This window comes from Eutrigla gurnardus (assembly GCF_963514095.1).
Source record: "Eutrigla gurnardus genome assembly, chromosome: 22".
Lineage (NCBI taxonomy): Eukaryota > Metazoa > Chordata > Actinopteri > Perciformes > Triglidae > Eutrigla > Eutrigla gurnardus.
Window position 1 is genome coordinate 6,703,725 of NC_139933.1, and position 17,819 is coordinate 6,721,543.

At 43.3% G+C, this 17,819-nt stretch overlaps 4 protein-coding genes across 4 annotated transcripts; 1 reads left to right on the top strand and 3 right to left on the bottom strand.

Moving 5' to 3' along the window:
- Positions 1-1,031: 1,031 nt before the first annotated feature.
- scd (stearoyl-CoA desaturase (delta-9-desaturase)) lies at positions 1,032-6,533 on the bottom strand. Its single transcript, XM_084002228.1, has 6 exons — positions 6,394-6,533; positions 5,800-6,064; positions 4,762-4,892; positions 4,466-4,671; positions 3,865-4,097; positions 1,032-3,336 (listed from the first exon to the last, which is right to left on the bottom strand). The coding sequence occupies exons 2-6, from the start codon at positions 6,038-6,040 to the stop codon at positions 3,137-3,139; spliced, it is 1,011 nt and encodes a 336-aa protein (XP_083858354.1). The 5' UTR covers positions 6,041-6,064; positions 6,394-6,533; the 3' UTR covers positions 1,032-3,136.
- Positions 6,534-7,838: 1,305 nt separating this feature from the next.
- On the top strand, positions 7,839-11,535 carry dnajb12b (DnaJ heat shock protein family (Hsp40) member B12b). The gene is made up of 9 exons (XM_084040239.1): positions 7,839-8,050; positions 8,608-8,785; positions 8,873-9,018; positions 9,097-9,273; positions 9,375-9,445; positions 9,637-9,746; positions 10,054-10,226; positions 10,356-10,497; positions 10,606-11,535. Exons 1-8 carry the CDS (start codon positions 7,918-7,920, stop codon positions 10,475-10,477), a joined length of 1,110 nt encoding a protein of 369 aa, XP_083896365.1. The 5' UTR covers positions 7,839-7,917; the 3' UTR covers positions 10,478-10,497; positions 10,606-11,535.
- A 497-nt stretch (positions 11,536-12,032) lies between these two features.
- Positions 12,033-13,870, bottom strand: ddit4 (DNA-damage-inducible transcript 4). Its single transcript, XM_084040257.1, has 3 exons — positions 13,717-13,870; positions 13,237-13,469; positions 12,033-13,135 (listed from the first exon to the last, which is right to left on the bottom strand). Exons 2-3 carry the CDS (start codon positions 13,448-13,450, stop codon positions 12,636-12,638), a joined length of 714 nt encoding a protein of 237 aa, XP_083896383.1. The 5' UTR covers positions 13,451-13,469; positions 13,717-13,870; the 3' UTR covers positions 12,033-12,635.
- A 1,379-nt stretch (positions 13,871-15,249) lies between these two features.
- anapc16 (anaphase promoting complex subunit 16) lies at positions 15,250-17,754 on the bottom strand. The gene is made up of 4 exons (XM_084040323.1): positions 17,613-17,754; positions 17,147-17,300; positions 15,923-15,997; positions 15,250-15,829 (listed from the first exon to the last, which is right to left on the bottom strand). The coding sequence occupies exons 2-4, from the start codon at positions 17,286-17,288 to the stop codon at positions 15,720-15,722; spliced, it is 327 nt and encodes a 108-aa protein (XP_083896449.1). The 5' UTR covers positions 17,289-17,300; positions 17,613-17,754; the 3' UTR covers positions 15,250-15,719.
- Between the last annotated feature and the right edge of the window lie 65 nt (positions 17,755-17,819).

Consider the following 17,819-nt stretch of genomic DNA (forward strand, 5'->3'; position numbering starts at 1 on the left):
AGGGTTAGATGAGACCACAGATGACGTAATACCAGTAATAATACACAATGGAAGTATAGAATACTCTGCAAGTGGATTATTATTTTTACCTTTGATACTTTGAGTATATTGTCCTCCCCCTAATAAGTATTTGTTTTTGTTGTTTAAGTTTAATTAAGGTACATTGAATGAATGTATTATCTGATTTGTCTATTTAAAAACAAAATCAAAAACAAGGGGGCAAATCCCAGTGAATAGAAAGTGTGCAAAACAAGCAGCACTGGGTCTGTTTGCTCCACAACATCCACTAACTAAACACTCCTCAACCTGAAACAGTATTACGTAATATATGCTGGTCTCTGGTCGGCACCCTGGTCCTACATTCCTCTCTGCCCTGTCTAAACCAGTTAACACATTTGGAGAGCGCTTCATTCGTCTGCAGACAAGAGCCAATAACTGCAGAATTAAATAGCTGGGATATCTTCGATTTGCACACGGATGTCAGCAGCCAAGTGGAAGTGTTGAGTTCTTCACCAGAGACTATCCAGGGAACAGAAAATCCTCAGACGGGTCCCACAATCCAAGATTGTTACCACGAAACTGCAGATTGCAGTAACATATTCAAGTAAAGTTGATTTAGCAGCTCAAATACTACATTATTCCATTTTTTAATACTTAAGTAGGAGTGGAGTATTTTTATAGTGTTTTATTGCTGCCTTTACTTCAGTAAGAAATCTGATTATTCCATAACTGAACATCCTGCAATATCAAAAACTGTCACATCAGCCAGAAGAGTCGGCATATTCCTTAATAATGTGTATTGAAGTTCCGACAGCCTTTCCTTCTTCACAGAATGAGGATGTAATACTTCCTGCAGGTGGTTTTTCTGCGAGCAGCAGCCGAATCAGTGTTTCACTTCTGGCCGACCCAGACAAAGAACTAAGGTCCAGCTCTCAGACATGTGTCTAACTTCGCACCAATGGTTCTTGCAACGCAGATTATTCTCAGACACAATAAAGAAAACAGAAACCAATAAGGGCAACGACTGTTAATGGAATTATGTGTATTGAAAATATTGTGAATTTTTATTTCAGAATAGAATACAGTTGAGATTTGACATTATCATTCAGACTGACAACCTTTTCATCCTCCTCGTCGTTAGGAAAATATGGATTTTGGCGCCCTGGGCAGCAGGAGTTGTTTGCATGGCTTCCGATATTGTCGGGGTTTTTTTTTTTTTGGTAAGTGCACTGTTGATGATCTAACATCCCTCACAGCAACACCTTTGGTTGGGAGGTTCTCTCGCCGAGACCCTGATGGGTTGAAACTAGTTGGCACATCAGGGCCCCGGATTTAGCAAGTGAAATCTAAACGATTGAACATTTTTGCACCAGGCGTTTTAATTTGGATCAGCTTGAGACTTCTACCCCCTCCACATTTGCACTTACAATGTCGTCACATGATGTCAATTTGCCCTAAATGTAATGGTTTTCCAGAATAAAAACAACCTTCCACCAGGTGCTTCAGCCTGTAAACATGGACCTCGGTCTGATTTGTTTTGAGCCTTTTTTTTGTCCTCACTGACGGGACGCGAAGAAGATCAGGAATGGATGCAAGTCATAAGGCATTAGGTTGTATCCTGACTCTTAAAAAATAAACAGGTGCTCAAATTTGATATATCTTGCTACCAAATCTGGGAGTGCAGAAAACTGTTTTCAGGTTAGAGCAATCTTTTTTTTCCATTTTTTTTTTTAAAGTCAAAATAAATACATAAATAAGGTAATATAAGCATTCCGCACACCAGAATTGAGGATGAGCATAAACATTGATGCACCGGAAAAATTTAGCAATGACAATCAGCTTCGTATAGGACATCAAAGGGAAACCAGACCCCGTCTTTCCAGAAATCACCACGGCAACAGTTCTGATGATCCAAAAGCGATGCAGCTTAACAGCAAAAGTTACAAAAATAGACACAGTTCTGCCATTGGAGTCACCGATAAAACACCTCACCACAACACCTACTACAGTATAACATCATGCATGGGTGGCATGTTGTTTTGTAACACCAGAACTGTCACATGACTGGCTGCTACATCAGCCAATGAGAGCTCTAATGCAGATGTTTCTGGACAAAAAGAGGGGACACGTTGGATCAAAAAAAAAAAGAAAATAATAAAAAAAAGGAGCAAAGCCACTGATGCCACAAGGTTAAAAAACTTCCACAATGATGTTACGCGAAGAAGCAATATCGACTTAAGTGTGCTCTAGTGGACCATCGAGATTGTTATAAATATGTCGACAATTGGCACGCTCTTGGCACTATGATATATTCATCAAAAACACACACACACACAAACAAAAAGTTGATTAAACACCGCGTGGTTCTAAGTTCAAATCGCATTTATCATTAACTGTTAATATGGAACAGCAGTTTTAATACGCGGACTAAACATGTGTTCGTCTTGGTATTTTTCTACATATTTGGTTCCACGCCGCAACGCGCCGCGCCAACTCCCGTCGTCAGTATAGTCAGGTTATAAGAAGAAAGGTCTGGGTTCCCTCACTCTTCCACCATATTTTCGCCAAACAACTTTTTTCACCAAACATTACCGGATCTTAAAGCGCTCGTAGATCAGTAACAGTAAAGACCGACTCTCCGATTGGGGCATCGTACCTTATCAGCTGAAACATTGTGGCCCAACATTCTCAGTGTTCCACTTCTCGTCTACGTTGATTAATAATCGAGTAATACTTACATAAAAATGATCGGCTACATGACTGACCTTGCATGAAGGATGCACACCAAAGTGGCAAAAACAGCAGAGAATGAAGTTGACTTTTTTTTCATTTTTTTTTCTTCTTTTAAATCAATCTACTTCAGACTTAAAGCATCTTTGCAAGCCCGTGGCCCAGCACAATAGAAACCAAGGCAAGGAGCTTAGCAGAATGGGTTCGTTTGTTTGTTTTTTTAGTTATTTCTTTTTTTTTTCCATCTTAAACAAATTATTTAGTTACAGCTACAAAATGAGGTCAAGGCCCTCATGAAGATGACTTTTATCTTCAGTGGATGAGAAATGTATAGCTGTCAAAGGACTGTGAAGCTTCTTCTTTTTTGATTGTTTCGCCTTCGAAGCCGAACCACAACTCCTCGACTTTAGCCACTCCGGTGGCTTCCGTCTCCGGTGCGTTGTAACCGGGCCAGGACCGTCTCGTGGGAGACCCTCTTGCGGTCCTTGGCGAGGCCCAGGAAGCACATGGCATCGATGAAACAAGTGGTAATGTTCAACTTGCAGCCAAACTCGCTGGTCGCGTAGTCAAAGGGGAACGTGTGGTGGTAGTTGTGGAATCCCTCACCTGTAAGGTAGGAGAAACAGTGTTGGACGAAGTTGACTAAAAAACAGGGATTAATAAGCAACAACAGTAAGACCTCCTGTGATTGTAAGATTATTTTAGCTTGTTTTGATGGTTGGGGTGAGGATTTTGAAAACTACTTGACAGAGCAGTGAAATTTGAGGTGGATAGAATGGCAACCAGGCATTTAGATTCATAAAACTGGAGGGAATAAATTAAATAATGAATAAATATATAATATATATCTTTCTGATACTTTAATCTTGACCATTTTATCGAATCTTCAGCGTTTAGATGAGTTGTTCATTTGATCATTTCATACCTTTTTCCTACAATTAGTTGCCAAACTAGTTTAGGCGTAACTGACAAACTCTTGAAACAACTGAGCAGGCAACTGAAGGCAGATATCAACCCTGAGGGATCCCACCAAAGTCACTTTGTCTGGAGGTGGAGCTTCCCTGGCAGCTCTAACCCGAGCTCCAGTTTAATTTATCTCTCTATCTTTTGTTACGCTGCGAGCGTGGTGCTTACCTATAGCGCTGAACGTGACAAACTTGTTCTCCCTGGGGTTGATGCCCTTGTCATAGGGCCGGTTGCCCCACATGTGAGCCGCGCTGTTGACCAGCCAGGTGGCGTTCAGCACCAGCGTGTACCGCAGCAGAGCCGGGATGAAGTAGGCCACCCACAGGGTCTCCCCCCACAGGTACCAAGGCACGAACATGGGGACGAAGAAGCACATGAGCAGCACCGACGGCCTGTAATACCTGTTGAGACGAGAGCGGGGTGGGAGAGCGGAATGAATGGAGGCGCCCGCTCGGTTCGACGTGAACACTAAACACACACGCGCCCGTCAGACGAGGGATTGTCCCCGCTATCGCTTTGCTCGTCGTCGTGACAGTTTTCATTGAAAGCCAACCTTGAGTCAATCTCAGCGCGCTCTAAAAGACAGGTTAGCAACCGTCACCCTGTTAAACCAGAATGACTGCTGACACAAATCTGCAGCCGCGGTGGGTGAAAGATCTGGATTTAAGACTTCTGCTCGTTTATGGTCCAACGTTTGCTCTTAAAACGAGTAAAGTGCATCTTTAAATTTGGGATCAAACACGATCAATCATTAACTGAAACCACTTACTTCCTCTGAAACATCACAACTTTGTCAGCCATCAGGTCGTGGAGCTCCAGCTTGCCTCCTTTCTCGATGACGTCGGGGTGTTTGCGCACCATCAGCCAGCCGATGTGAGCGAAGAAGAAGCCCCGGACGGCGTTGTGGGGGTCGGCGTCCGTCTCCGAGTACTTGTGGTGAACCCTGTGGTCTCGAGCCCACTCAAAGATGTCGTTCTGTGGGTTTGAGCGAGGGCAGACGTTACTCACACCGTGGACACAACGCGGCCATTATCACAATCTTAGGTGTGCGATCTGTCGCGTTACCTGAAACGCCATGGAGTTAGCGAAACCGAGGAAGATCTTTAGAGGTAACGAGGCCTTGTAGGATCTGTGACTCCACAGGCGATGAGCTCCTGCGGTGACTCCTAAAGCACTTATCAAAAAACAAAGTAAGGCTGTGGGGAGAAATGTATACAGGAATTAGTACTGCTTAACAATTAAAATGCTGCACACTGCAAAGTCTAGATTTTTTCTGCACACTAATGCCTTGGGACGATGATCCTGCAACAAGTGAGTCATCCATATCGCATTATTATATCGGTTTAGCTGAAGGGGAGATCACTCCCTAAACACTGAAACTGTCATTCATGTACTATTGCATTTGTTCAACATGCAAAGGATTTTCTATTTATTAAAAAGGCAACGCCAAATCGATCATCTCGCCAGCTTTCTGGCACAATACAAACATCTAGCCGGGAAATCTTCAAATGTGCCTTTGACTGAACTGGTTTGTGCGATCCTCCTGGTTTCACAACGGGGCTTAACAACCATGAAGGAAGCGAGGCAAGTAGCATGACGACACGGAGGCACTCTCCTGGCAATGCAATTACGTCATATCAGATGACGGCTAGATAAAAAAAGAAAGAAAAAAAAAACATCTGATGATTGTGTGAAGGACTGGAAGTCTATTCATGAGTGTGGTCTTGCATTCGTGAGAAATGCACATTACCAGTGAGTTCTGAGAAGAAGGAAAAAACTGTTTGTGTAATTGCTCTTCATTTGACCTACAACACTAAAGAACTGTGTTGTTTTCCCCGAGGAGGACACAATGTACAGTTTGCACTAAAATGTACCGTGGCATGAAATCTGGTGATATACGTCCGGATCTATAATCCCACTAAATGCAGGATACTGGGAGGAGCATGCACAAAGCTGTGCTGCCACCTTTTTTTTCCTTTTTTTTTTTTGCATGCAGCGGTGGTGACATAACAGCTGGGGGAACGAAAAAAAAAAAACAGAAAAAAACACCTAAATGAACACCTAGCCTGTGCAGAACATGTTTTTTTTTTTGCTTTTACTTACACCAGAGCAAGGTCATAAAAGATGCTGAAGGGATGAGGCACACGCTGTACGCGGCACCTATATGCAACAGGGTCATCATGAAGACGTTCCTCCACACGATGGTCCTGGGAGGTTTGGGGCCTTCCTTCTCTTTGTACGTGTGGTCGAACGTGTCGTATTTGTTGGCGTCTGGATGAAGGGTCCCGTTGCTCGACGTGTGCTGCTGCTGCTGCTGCTTCTCCGGCGCCTCCGCCTCCGTCATCGTGGCTGCGGTTCGGGTGATGCTCTGGGCGGCGAGAAATGAGAGAGATAGCGCTAATTTTTTAGCGTGTTTTTTTTTTTTTTTAGCGGAGGGGGGGAGGAGGGAGGCCGACGAGATAGCGACATGCAATGGCGTCCAACGGTGAATGTGTGATTAAATAAAAAAAACACCCCAAAACATGTAAATGTTTGCGCTAGCTTCAGCCCGCTAGCGAGGAAAAGGATATGCAACGATGATGCTGACTTCCAGGCTGACATAACGCTGCCACCATATGGTTCCAACGTGTGCCTCGTTGCGTCATATTATATATAATATTAAAAATAAAAATGTACATATAAAGATAAACAACTCACCGAAGAGGTAAAGTGGGAAAAGATAGTCCGTCTGCTTGACGGAGAAGCTGGTGAAAACTACAGCGGGAGAGCGAGAGTGATCGTTGGCTCCGCAGCAGCAAAAAAAAACGCATCAAATAAGAGCCGGAGTTCGAGGTGCGACCAGCCAATCAGCGCTCGGATGCCGCCTCGAAGTCGGGCTCCCATTGGCTGTCTGGTTATCTGCTGTTCACCTTTTATTCATTCTTCTGCCAGATGTATACTGCTTACCTTCTGGGGGAGAGAGCCGCCGCGGCCTGGACGCATGGAGGGGAGATTGATCACAAAATGGTCACATTGTGTGTGCACTACATGATGACGAAATATATAATAATAATAATAAATATAAAGCACGTTATATATACCATCCCCACTGCTTATATAACTATTACTTTTCAGGCATCAATATCATTCTAATAAAACCAATCAGACTAACAGGTAGTGCAGTTATTATAAAATAAGAAAATAATATAGTCCCTAAAAGAAATAAAAAAAGTGGCAAGGCATTGTGAACCTGAACAACTCGCATCTTTATCTAAATTAAATCCTAAAAACAACTGTATATCCTGGGTGACACAGGGTGATTTTCAGCAGTTACCATGACCACTATAAAAAAGTAGGTTATAGATCATTTATATTTAAAGATGTCGATTGAGAAAAACATCTTCCTCACTGAGAGGCCAGATGTCCCAGTTTTTCCACTGGCACATAAACGCGGCATACGTTCGTGGATCTGTGTTGAACCGGAGACAGTGGATGTAACCTGATCCGCGCGTAACAGGCGATCCGTGCTCACACATTTAACAATCGCCGGATAATTACAAAAGAATGTCACAGTTATTTCCAGACATGATTTAACACAGCGTGCTTTTTTGAAGGTGACGGTGATAAGACCTGTAAAGTAAAAGTGAAAATGAGCAAATCATTAACATGTTTTCAGGTTGGGGTGTGTACATTTGTGGAAAAAATAATAATAATAAAAAAAAAAAACTGTTTACACGTTTTCAAATTGATTGGCATTTGTGTGTAGATTGGAACATGCGCATTTGTGAATACCCAAAAATAAGGTCCACAATTATATATATATATTTTTTTTTCATTTTTAATGATTTGTAGATGATGTAATACTTTGCACATTGTAAGATCAATTACACTCCATAGATGTTGAACTGAGAAGACAGTCCCAATTCTATAATCCAAACCCCTACAAAAAAAGGGTTGACAGATCCCTAAGTTTTTTACCTTCACATTTGTCTCCATCTAGTGGAGAAAAGAGGCAGCACAGGGAGGCACTTCATACCGTGCAGACCTAATTTCACACATCCGTGGTGCAAACAGGACACGCGTTTTTGTAGGTCAGGTTTCAGCAAACACCCACCCCCCTTAAAAAAAACCTGTCAACTGACAATCACCCAGTTATATATATATGTAGCGTCCACGTGACGTCATCAGCAGTCGCCCGTATTTACTTCTGGTCCAGTTAGCCCAGCACCGCTAGCCGCCGCAATGGAAGTAAACAGGGACGAAGCGGAGCGCTGCATTGACATCGCGACCGCGGCGCTGACCAACGAGCAGCCGGAGAAGGCGCAGCGGTTCCTGGAGAAGGCGCAGAGGCTCTTCCCGACGGAGAAGGCGAAGGGTGAGTTAAAGATGGCCTAGTCGAAGGGGAAAAAGGGGGGCTTCTTCTCCCAGCCCGGCGAGGTCCGCAGCATCATCAGCCGCAGCATCACCTGCATCTGCAGTAGCCGGGGCCTTTGGTGGCTAACGAGCTAGCCGATGGGGTTAATTTGCCATTTATGTTGCCAGTTAAAGACTAAAACTAAACTGTTACTGTAGCTATTGTGTACGAAGGATAATGTATGTCATATGTAATGTCCACTGTTTTCAGTTATCAGTTACTTGTTCCATTAGATAGCTTAGCCCAGGGAGAGAGCTACAAGACCCCCAGATCCCAGAGAACCAGTGTCACTTTGGTTATTGGTTTTACAATAATAATAATATTAATAATAAGAAGAATAATATCCCATTCCTCCCAACTCTGGAACAAGAGATACCATAATACACAAATACAGGCGTAGCAAAACAAAACACTTTTTTGTATTAATTTAACTATTAAATTAATAGTTATCTATCCTATCAAGACTTCTTTTGAATGCTTGTCCTGATATATTTATCCTGTGATTGTATCCCTTCTAGTACTACTGGAGCTAATAGCAAAGAATGGATTTATACCCAGACATGGGGCCCACTCAGACTCCGGTGGGTCCTCGGGGCCTCGACAGCGGCAGACCAACAGCCAGGATGCCAGACCCGAGGAAAAGTCTTCCGACACCTCAAAATCCTACACGGCGGACCAGCTAGACGCTGTGAGGAGGTGAGGCTGATTAACATGCTGATCATCTATTTACTCAGTGGGATTATTGATGTGCCCAACACTGAGAATCATGTGATCTCTACACAGGATAAAACAATGCAAAGACTTCTATGAAATCCTCGGGGTCCAGGCGGACACCTCCGAGGATGAACTCAAAAAATCGTACAGAAAACTTGCTTTGAGGTTCCATCCGGACAAGAATCATGCTCCGGGTGCTACAGAGGCGTTTAAAGGTGACCCGCATGACCTTTCATCCATCGTGCAGTAATGCTCGAACGTAATTTGACCTCTTAAATGTTCATATCCAACAGCTATCGGGAATGCGTACGCCGTTCTGAGTAACGCCAACAAAAGACGACAGTACGACCAGTGCGAAGAAGAGAAGAGGCATCCATCGAGACACAGTGCGGACGCAAATGGAAACTTTGAGCCAGATATTTCACCCGAAGACCTCTTCAACATGTTCTTTGGAGGAGGCTACCCGTCAAGTTAGTACCGCCGCTTTGTGTTGTTCACGCCAAGCTCGCGAGATACGGCATTATCACTGTGATGCTCGTTTTTGATTGATTCATCCGTCTATTAACTGTAGGTAACGCTAATGTGTACACCAACGGGCGGATGCGTTACCAAAGGCGAGAGAGAAGAGAGCAACGGCGCGAGGTGAGTCCGACGTTGTTATTGGAGCTCCTGCAAACTGCAGATGTGCAAATATAATGTAAAGTTATTGTTGAACAGCAGGGGGAGACATTGAGCTGTTTGTCAGTTTTAGCCTCTGAGACGCATTCAACATTATTCTCTTTCTTTTTAAAAACAAAGCGATCGTTGGTTTTGCTGATATGTTTTCTCTGCAGGGAGGCCTTGCTCTGTTCGTGCAGGTCATGCCCATCCTCATCCTGGTTATTGTGTCGGCCCTCAGTCAGATCATGGTCAACAGCCCCCCCTACAGCCTCAGCTTCAGGCCGTGAGTGTGATCTCAAAACAACAAGACCAACTGTTGTTGCTGCAGAATTCCAATAGACTTAAACCAAAGATTATCGTCACAATCCCAGCCCGAAGACAAATCTACTGCATTGAGTTTCTGGTTTGATTTAGAAAGAAAAATGATAACAGACCTCTTCTGTGTTCTGCGAGGATCGCTGGCTCCATGATGTCTGCCTTTCCGATGCTCCTCCGCGGGGCCGTTATCAGCCACCGCTAATGTGAAAGGAAACGGACGGCGTGTTCAGTCATGCGATGTCTCTCCCACACTTTGACCTCTCTGCACGCAGGTCGGCCGGTTACACGCAGAAGAGGATGACTGAGAACCTGAAGGTGCCATATTATGTGGGGGAGCAGTTCTCCAGGGAGATCACGGGACTGAATTTGAAGACCGTGGAGCGGACCGTGGAGGACGATTTTATTTCCAACCTTCGCAACAACTGCTGGAAGGAGAAACAACAGAGTACGTTTGGCCAGGAACACAAAACGGTTTATTTATTTAGTCAAATATCGATTGTTGTTTATGTGGAAATGATTAAAGACATATTCTGCTTTTTGTTTATCATGTTTCTTTCATTATTTTTTCCTGCAGAGGAGGGCATGCTCTACAGAGCTCGCTATTTCGGAGACACCGACCTGTACCAAAGAGCTCAGAAGGCTCGCACGCCAAGCTGCGCCAAGCTGTCGGAGATCACAGCTTCGCTCCACGGTTGATGCTGCTTTCATCATTCAAAGCAAGTCTTCTACATTTTTGTAATTTCTCAGCAAATACCTGCATGTTTTCTTTCATTTCTCAAAGTGAAAATGTTTTTCTTTTCTCTCTCTCTCCTTCTTGTCTCCAGGTTTCCAGAACCAACACAAAAAAAAGATTCTTGGCTGTGAAAGATTATTGGCTGTAAATAGATGCTTTAACAATCTGGAGACTGACGATGACGACAAGCAACACAAACAAACCAGCACCAAGCTGCATCAAACTGACCACACAAACTGGTTGAAGCCATTTTAATGGAATTTTAGAATGTGAAATTAAAATATAATGTTAATATAATGTTATGGAGAAGAAGAAAAAACAAACACTTAATATAGCTTTTCCTCCTGACAAGACAGGGGTTTGGAATTCCTCCGAGGCCTGTTTTGAATGGGAGCCATGGAGCTGGGAGAAGGTCACTTGATGGTTTTTTTTGCGAGAAACCAGAACATAGTGACGTTATATGTTATTGTATGGTTGTTATTTATGTCGCCGTTTATTAGATTAACCCACAGAACGCTTCCTCTTTCATTTCACACCGTCAAATCAGCAGAGGGGAGTTTCAAAGTGGTCTGCTGATTTGACTTCAAATGCATATTCTGAAACTATGCAGGAATAATGTGAAACCTCTGAATACACACTCACCTTCTGCTGCGTGTGCGATAATAATTAGAATAAAAAAGGTCCCTTTACACTTTGCCTCTTTAAGTTATGTTAAGGATAGAGTCATATGCGGTAACTTGATGGCACTTCACAATAAAAAGCCAAGGGAATGAGAGACGTGCCTAGTCAAGTTCTTGAGCGTAATGGCTCTGATGAACTTCATCTGTTGGGAGAAAGCGATGTTTGTCACACCTTTCTATGTTTATAGTACGCTATTTATGTTTCCGTCACAACTTTTTTGTTTATACTGTGCTATTTATGTTTTTGTGTTATTTATTTTTTAAAAGAATGGATTATCAGACTATGAAAACAGTGCAGTCCTTGTTCACCCCTTTTTCCACCATGTTTTTACTTCCAGACGAAAAAATAAATATGGACGCTCAACAAAAAACGTGTCGGACGTGACTATTTTGCTCAGAGCGGAGCGAGCACAGAATGTGGAGACGAACGCTGAGTCAGCACAGCGAGTCTGCTGGCTGGCTGGCTGACAAAGGGGACAGGCAACATGGATTTGTGCACGTTCACATTTTGGGGGTGGGGGTGGGGGGGGGGGGGGGGGTGGGGGTGTGCTACACGTGCATGACAGGAACTAGTGTCACAATCTTTCAACCGCAGATGTACAGATCTGGTTTTGGCGTAAACACTCTTCCCCACAAACTTCTCTTCTTGTTTTGAAACTTTAATGACTAGCTACCTATCAGCTGATCTATATTAAGATACAGCCGGACATTATTCCTCAGTGCGGCATGTATCTCAGCATTGTGGCGTAGTTAGATTTTCCCAAATTCCCACAGCAAACCTGGATATTAAGCGACAAAATTTGAGTCAATTAAATAAGACGGCAGAGAATTGTTTAAAAAAAAAATAATTTATTTGCAGTCATGAAAGTACAAAAAACAGTGCAATGTTATGAGTATTTGAATGTCAAATAAATAAAGTTGAAAGCAAGACAGGTCTACACAGATACAAGATCAAGTTACATTTGAAGTCTTAGCTGCAGCTTGCACACAAACTGCACAATGCAAGTGCTGGTAGGCCTTTGCTCTTGGGATTCAAGCGGTCACTAGGCTCCCTAATGACTTGTTTGGTGTACATTACAATTAATTGCCATGTATGTAAAGAAAAGAAAAAAAAACAATGGTCTTCGATGACTATGATCATATAGCTAGCTGCCGTTATACGTTTCAATAGAAACTGAGGTACGCGCTTTGATACTCGCAAAAATGCCTATTTACCACATATACCGTGATGGTTACACATTGTTATTCATAAAGCGACACCTGCTCCAGGTACCATAAGGTCCCTTACAGTGGGAACAATAGGCTACGTCATGACAAAATCCATCCTTACACTTCAGAAGCCGTCATGTACATTTAGTTACAGTAATAAGGCCCTTCTGTGAGCTAACTGGGCGTTTTAGAAACGCAGACAATGAAAGGTCGACAGTCCCGTTTCGTTTCTTCAACATTCCTCGATGAGCAGTTCTTCGGAACAATACAGTTTCTTCTTGATCACTCGGAAACCGGTGCTCAGTTTAATAGCTTGTCTCACGACTGGAACAGAGGGAGACTTTGTGCTAAAAAGTCCCTGGATCTTGGGCCACAGCCCACCAGACTCCAGCCTCAGCACCAGCGTCAGCTGAAAGGTGGGGACGAGGTAGGGGTCCACGGAGAGCTGTGCCATGCTCTCGCACGCGGCCCCTTGCTCCACGCACAGGTCGATGAGAGCCCCTCTCAGGCCGCAGGGCTCGCTAGCTGCCAGGTGAAGGAGCTCCTGTCCGACGTGCTCCAGAAGTTTCTCCGGGATGAGCAGTTTGGCGCACCTCAGGGCGCAGTCCGATTCTTTGGCCTCTCTCAGGCTTCCTGCGATGAGGTCCACCACTTCCTTCAAGATGGTCTCCTCCATTGGGTCGTAAAACAGGTCTTCGTTGCAGCGAGACAGGTCACCGAAGACGTCTGACCCTGTAAGCAGGACACAGTGGGTTAGAACTGGAGCCTTGAATCAAGAGGAGAGGCTAATTCACCTGTTATTACGTGTTGGAAACCTTTGCAGCTTCGTTTACCTGTGTCTGAGAGGTCACTCCTGCTGCCGTTGTTGGACACGGACTCAATACTGCTGCTGTTGCCAGAGGTGCTGAAATCGGTCAATCTTTGCACCAGTTTACCCCAGGACAGCCTCCTGGGACTGCTGTCCAACGGAGAAGGGGGTGAGCTTCCGATTTCAGTGGGTGCAGAGAGAGCAGGCATGGTCGTCCTCTTGGCAGTGTTCAACAACATCAGCTGCTTCTGTGGTCAGCTGTTTGCGAGGGGACAAAAACAACTGCTCAAACTCGAGACAAAGGACAGCGGTGGAAAGTTGAACAGAATTCGCTGACAAATCGACCGAAGTAAACGTGCATTTTATGTCTATCTCGCCGAGGAAAGTACGGGACAGGACAAGTTTGGAGGAAGAACATATTTTTGTTTAACGGCTAGCTGCGGTTAAACTGTTCAAATTAGCCACCAAGCTAGCAAATTCGGCACATTTATCATAAAGTACTTACAGCTTACTTGACAACCGTGTCGTTCAGGTCCGCTGAGGGTGTTCAAGAGAGCTATTTCGACGCTTATTGTCTGCAAAAACAAGCATCTGGTAACTTCTTCTCCCCGCACTCCTTCATCCACAGACCAGCTGCCGAGCTCTGCGGTTTATCCTGCAACAATGTATATATACGGGGCTGCGAGGCCACGCCCACTCGCTCCCAGCCAGCCAATCAAAAAGAGAGGCACGGCATCGGCGCTGTATCTTGCCTGGTAACATGCCAGCAGAGAAGAAAGACAAACAGGAGGAGGAGAGAGGGGGGTCTGGGTGATGAATAGCAGACCCCAGTGTTGTGGAAATATACAGGGACATGCCTGGGCTTGCAAACATCATATTGTATTCCTTTGTTTAATATATGTCTTAAGCATAAATAAATTGTCCCGCTGTACGTGCGTTCGGGATATTAAAAGCAGTGAATAGCCGTGCAAGCTAGCCTCAGCTGGAGGAGTGTTGCAGTGGCGCATTACGTCACCTGTTTTGCTCAAGCATTACATCAGAATTTTTTCATCTGCTGCCACACAGAGGTGTAAACAACAATCTGCTGCATAACACAGCACAAATAATGCTAAGAAATAGGGTTTATATCCCAAGATGTGCATATTTCTACATTTCCCTTCAGTGAAAATGTAGGTAAATGTGTGGAAAAACAGGCAGAGAAAGAGAAAAAAAACACTGCATGGGAATGAATTTAGGAGTTATTTTGTTTGTGCAAGATGGTACGCAGCAACTCAACTCCAGCAAATACCAAGAAAAACTTGCAGCACAAACCAGAAATGGCTTCTGCGGTTCTGTCTGGCAGGGCTGTACTGTACATGACACACAATGTTGGCTTGAAGAAAAAAAAAATGTTTTGGAAAGCTGCCAGATGCTGTGTTACACGTGAGTGGGACGGACCGTACTTTAAATCGGGGAGGAACTGAAAGACACAGACACGTGCAGGCACAATATGTTCAGAGGGGAATGTTGTGAATTAAGAGACCTCGCTGGAAAGTTGTGATGGAGGAAACAAAACAAGTTCCTTTTTTTAATATACAACAAATGTGAGCTCAAGTCTTCAGCAGTTCATGTAAGAGCGGAAAACTTTGAACAACTTCTCCAAGCAGCCTGTAAAGTGGAGAGGCGTCACGCAGAATGAACTTCTGAACTTTTTAAACAGGAAATCATAGCTGCGGCTGAAGGTGTGTCAAATGTCCAGTACCGTCCCGAGACATTCACGGAAAACAAAACAGTACATTCTGTACGTTCCCACCCCTCATTTGTTTTTTTATTCTATGAGCAGAGAACTCAGATCAGCACGTTTTGCTCGCCGTCAACGGAGCAAAAAAAGGGAAACAATCACATCCGACAGTTTCAGACCTCGACACGCTTGAGTAATATAGACTTTGGCATTAAACAAAAGGGTACAAAGATTTAGTGGCCCATCTCAATATTAGACATTTAACTCAGGGAGTCGGGTCAGTAACAAACTATACAACACCAAGCACACACACAGTAGGAATGTCCAAGAATTTTATTTACAAGCTCTCTTTGTTTTGCTGTTGGAGCGAGCAGCTGTGAGGAGAGACTTGAGCAGGCAGCAAGTTCTAAGCTTTGAGTTACAGTCCAGATATGTGGAAACAAAATGCCTGACTTCAAGGGATGTGTTATATTACTAAAGATATTATACCTCTGAACGCTGAGGCTAAGAGCGGATTGAACTGCAAACACCTTTATTAGCCTGAACCAGTTGATATATCTATTAATAAACATTTGGAATTGTTTAATTATTAGAATATAACAAGGAGGTTTTTTTGTTGACAGTGGTTTATTATAGTATGCAAAACAAGTCAAAATAAAAAAAAGAAAGCATTTCACATTCAGTATCTCCACATAACATTTCACACATATGATATAGAACAAAACCATAAAGGAATATAATTTATGAACTGAAATAAATCATCTCCATCTATTTGACTGACTCTTTATCTAAGACGGTGTGATTCCCAATAGTTGCTCGATAGGTTTGTACCGCCATTCATCGGCTTCCAGCTCCTCCACCAAGCTCGCGAGTTTCTCCATTCGAGACACTTGTTGATCTAAAACAACACACAATGGTTCAATTGTAGAGCACCGGGTTTTCATGGATCAACGAAAGCAAACACAGTTTGCATAGGGAGATGCTGACTTACCGTGTTTAACCTGCTTAAGCGTGGAGGCAACTTGGTAGCTGAATACGGACTCGCATAAAAATCTATCAGAGCCATCTAAAAAGAAAGACACGGGAGTAAAGCAGAGGTTAAATGGTGGTGAAGACATAATGTTCTGAGCTTTTCATTTTGGTGGGTACATTGGGAGAAGCAACTAGATATTTCTTGGCCTGATGAACTTCGAAACTATTTGTTTTTTTCATTTTTTATTATTTTGTTGCTTCAGCTGGATGGAAGAAACCTCTAGGGATCTGGATCCTCAAAACAGTCTGTTTGGCTTGCATGCATGATTCAGAAAACATATGCTCAGCTCTGACACCTGAATGTAAATTTCAGCACAAGATCAAATCGGAGGAAGTACAATAGGCCACATTCACCAATATCTAACCTTGTGAGAACATTATTTTCTTATATTTCCTCTATAGAAACTACAGAATTGTTCGTGCCTGCAGTTCTTATAATTATGAATCCCACTATCCCCGGAAATGAAAGGTGTGTGCCAATTGATTCTTATTAGCAGGTAAACGGCCGGCCAATCCTTGTAAAATGGCACGAGACCGCAGGGTTGGGCTCGCACGTGGAAATTGAAACGTCTAAAAGAAAGTCTAAAGAGGGTGGAACACGGGACTCCAAATGTTAGGGAAAAAACATCAATTGTTCTGAAGTGGAGGTAATCCTGCAGGAAGTGAACGCCAAATGAGCTATTATACTGAGTAGCATCCGTAGTGATTATAAAATAACACACAACAAAAGATGCATGGCACGCTATTACACTTTAGTTGTTAGTGTAGTATTTATGTATTTTAAAATGTTTTGTAAAATACAGTGGAAAGGGATTTTGTGGGATTGTCTGTGTCATGGGAATGATTATTAGAACTTTATCTTTATTTTTAATGCAGATTTGCCACATATTTGTCTTTTTTATTTTTATAATGTGAAAGTAAATTAAAGCATTTAAGTAATGAATCAAACCACTTCACTATTTCCTGAATTTTAAACTCAAATAACCGTATACTGTATTGTGTACAATTCAAATACACTATAATACAGTACAGCACTGTATATGAAATGTATCTTACTATAGTTCAGTTAATAATAAGGCCTGAACACTATTGTGACGTTTACGAATAGACACGTGAGTACATGATTCATATAGCTATCGCTTTGTTGGGAGGAGAGAGAGAAAGCTAATGTGTGGTATCTTACCTTCCATCATTTCACCTGCACCTTTAGGGTACGTGTACAGGACTTTCCTGGGCGGGATGAGCTCGGAAGCGCTGAATCCAGAACCAGTCACCGAGCTGCCGCTCACCCCTCCAGCAGAAGAGGACGAAGAAGACGCTGCCATCGCCTTAGAAAACTTGAAAACACACAAAACAAACACACAAAATAAAATAGGTTGTACTGTTGTTGCCACTGCTGTAATCTTCTAAACAAAAGCACAGCGTGCTGGGGTTTTAGTTATCACTATAGCCATTCCAGCCTTAGAAAGCTTAAGCTAGTTGGTTAGCTCTCCTTGCCTTTACGTTAAAGTATAACACAATACGAAAACAAGTTAAGTGCGACAACAATGCTAGGTGGCTAGCAAGAAAGCTAACTATCATGGTGGCACCGGTGGAGGCAACGGCACGTCATCGTTGATGTTACGAGACACAACACGGCAACGACTAACCTCTTTTGTTTCAACAATATAACCTTAATTCCCCGTCAACGTCCGAATGGATCTATGTCGGCTTTGAATCCCCGCAACTGCTTGTGTTGTTTGTTTTGCCACTAGTTTACGACACAGACAGCGTTTTACGTTTGAAGCGACGGCACTCTTGACACAAACTAATGGGGATGGCTCGCCTGCGTCATCGCTGAGGGAACGGTCGTTCAT

Bases quoted from the DNA above. Each gene is read 5' to 3' on its own strand.
- scd (XM_084002228.1), bottom strand. From the start codon at position 6,040: ATGACGGAGGCGGAGGCGCCGGAGAAGCAGCAGCAGCAGCAGCACACG. The intron at 4,893-5,799 runs GTAAGTAAAAGC...TTCTCCCCACAG, and splicing joins TTTTATGACCTTGCTCTGGT to CCTTACTTTGTTTTTTGATA. The intron at 3,337-3,864 runs GTAAGCACCACG...CCTACCTTACAG, and splicing joins TGTCACGTTCAGCGCTATAG to GTGAGGGATTCCACAACTAC.
- dnajb12b (XM_084040239.1), top strand. From the start codon at position 7,918: ATGGAAGTAAACAGGGACGAAGCGGAGCGCTGCATTGACATCGCGACC. The intron at 9,274-9,374 runs GTTAGTACCGCC...TATTAACTGTAG, and splicing joins TGGAGGAGGCTACCCGTCAA to GTAACGCTAATGTGTACACC. The intron at 9,747-10,053 runs GTGAGTGTGATC...CTCTGCACGCAG, and splicing joins TACAGCCTCAGCTTCAGGCC to GTCGGCCGGTTACACGCAGA.
- ddit4 (XM_084040257.1), bottom strand. From the start codon at position 13,450: ATGTTGTTGAACACTGCCAAGAGGACGACCATGCCTGCTCTCTCTGCA. The intron at 13,136-13,236 runs GTAAACGAAGCT...TCCTGCTTACAG, and splicing joins GAGTGACCTCTCAGACACAG to GGTCAGACGTCTTCGGTGAC.
- anapc16 (XM_084040323.1), bottom strand. From the start codon at position 17,288: ATGGCAGCGTCTTCTTCGTCCTCTTCTGCTGGAGGGGTGAGCGGCAGC. The intron at 15,998-17,146 runs GTAAGATACCAC...CTTTCTTTTTAG, and splicing joins TGCAGGTGAAATGATGGAAG to ATGGCTCTGATAGATTTTTA. The intron at 15,830-15,922 runs GTAAGTCAGCAT...GTGTTGTTTTAG, and splicing joins GCTTAAGCAGGTTAAACACG to ATCAACAAGTGTCTCGAATG.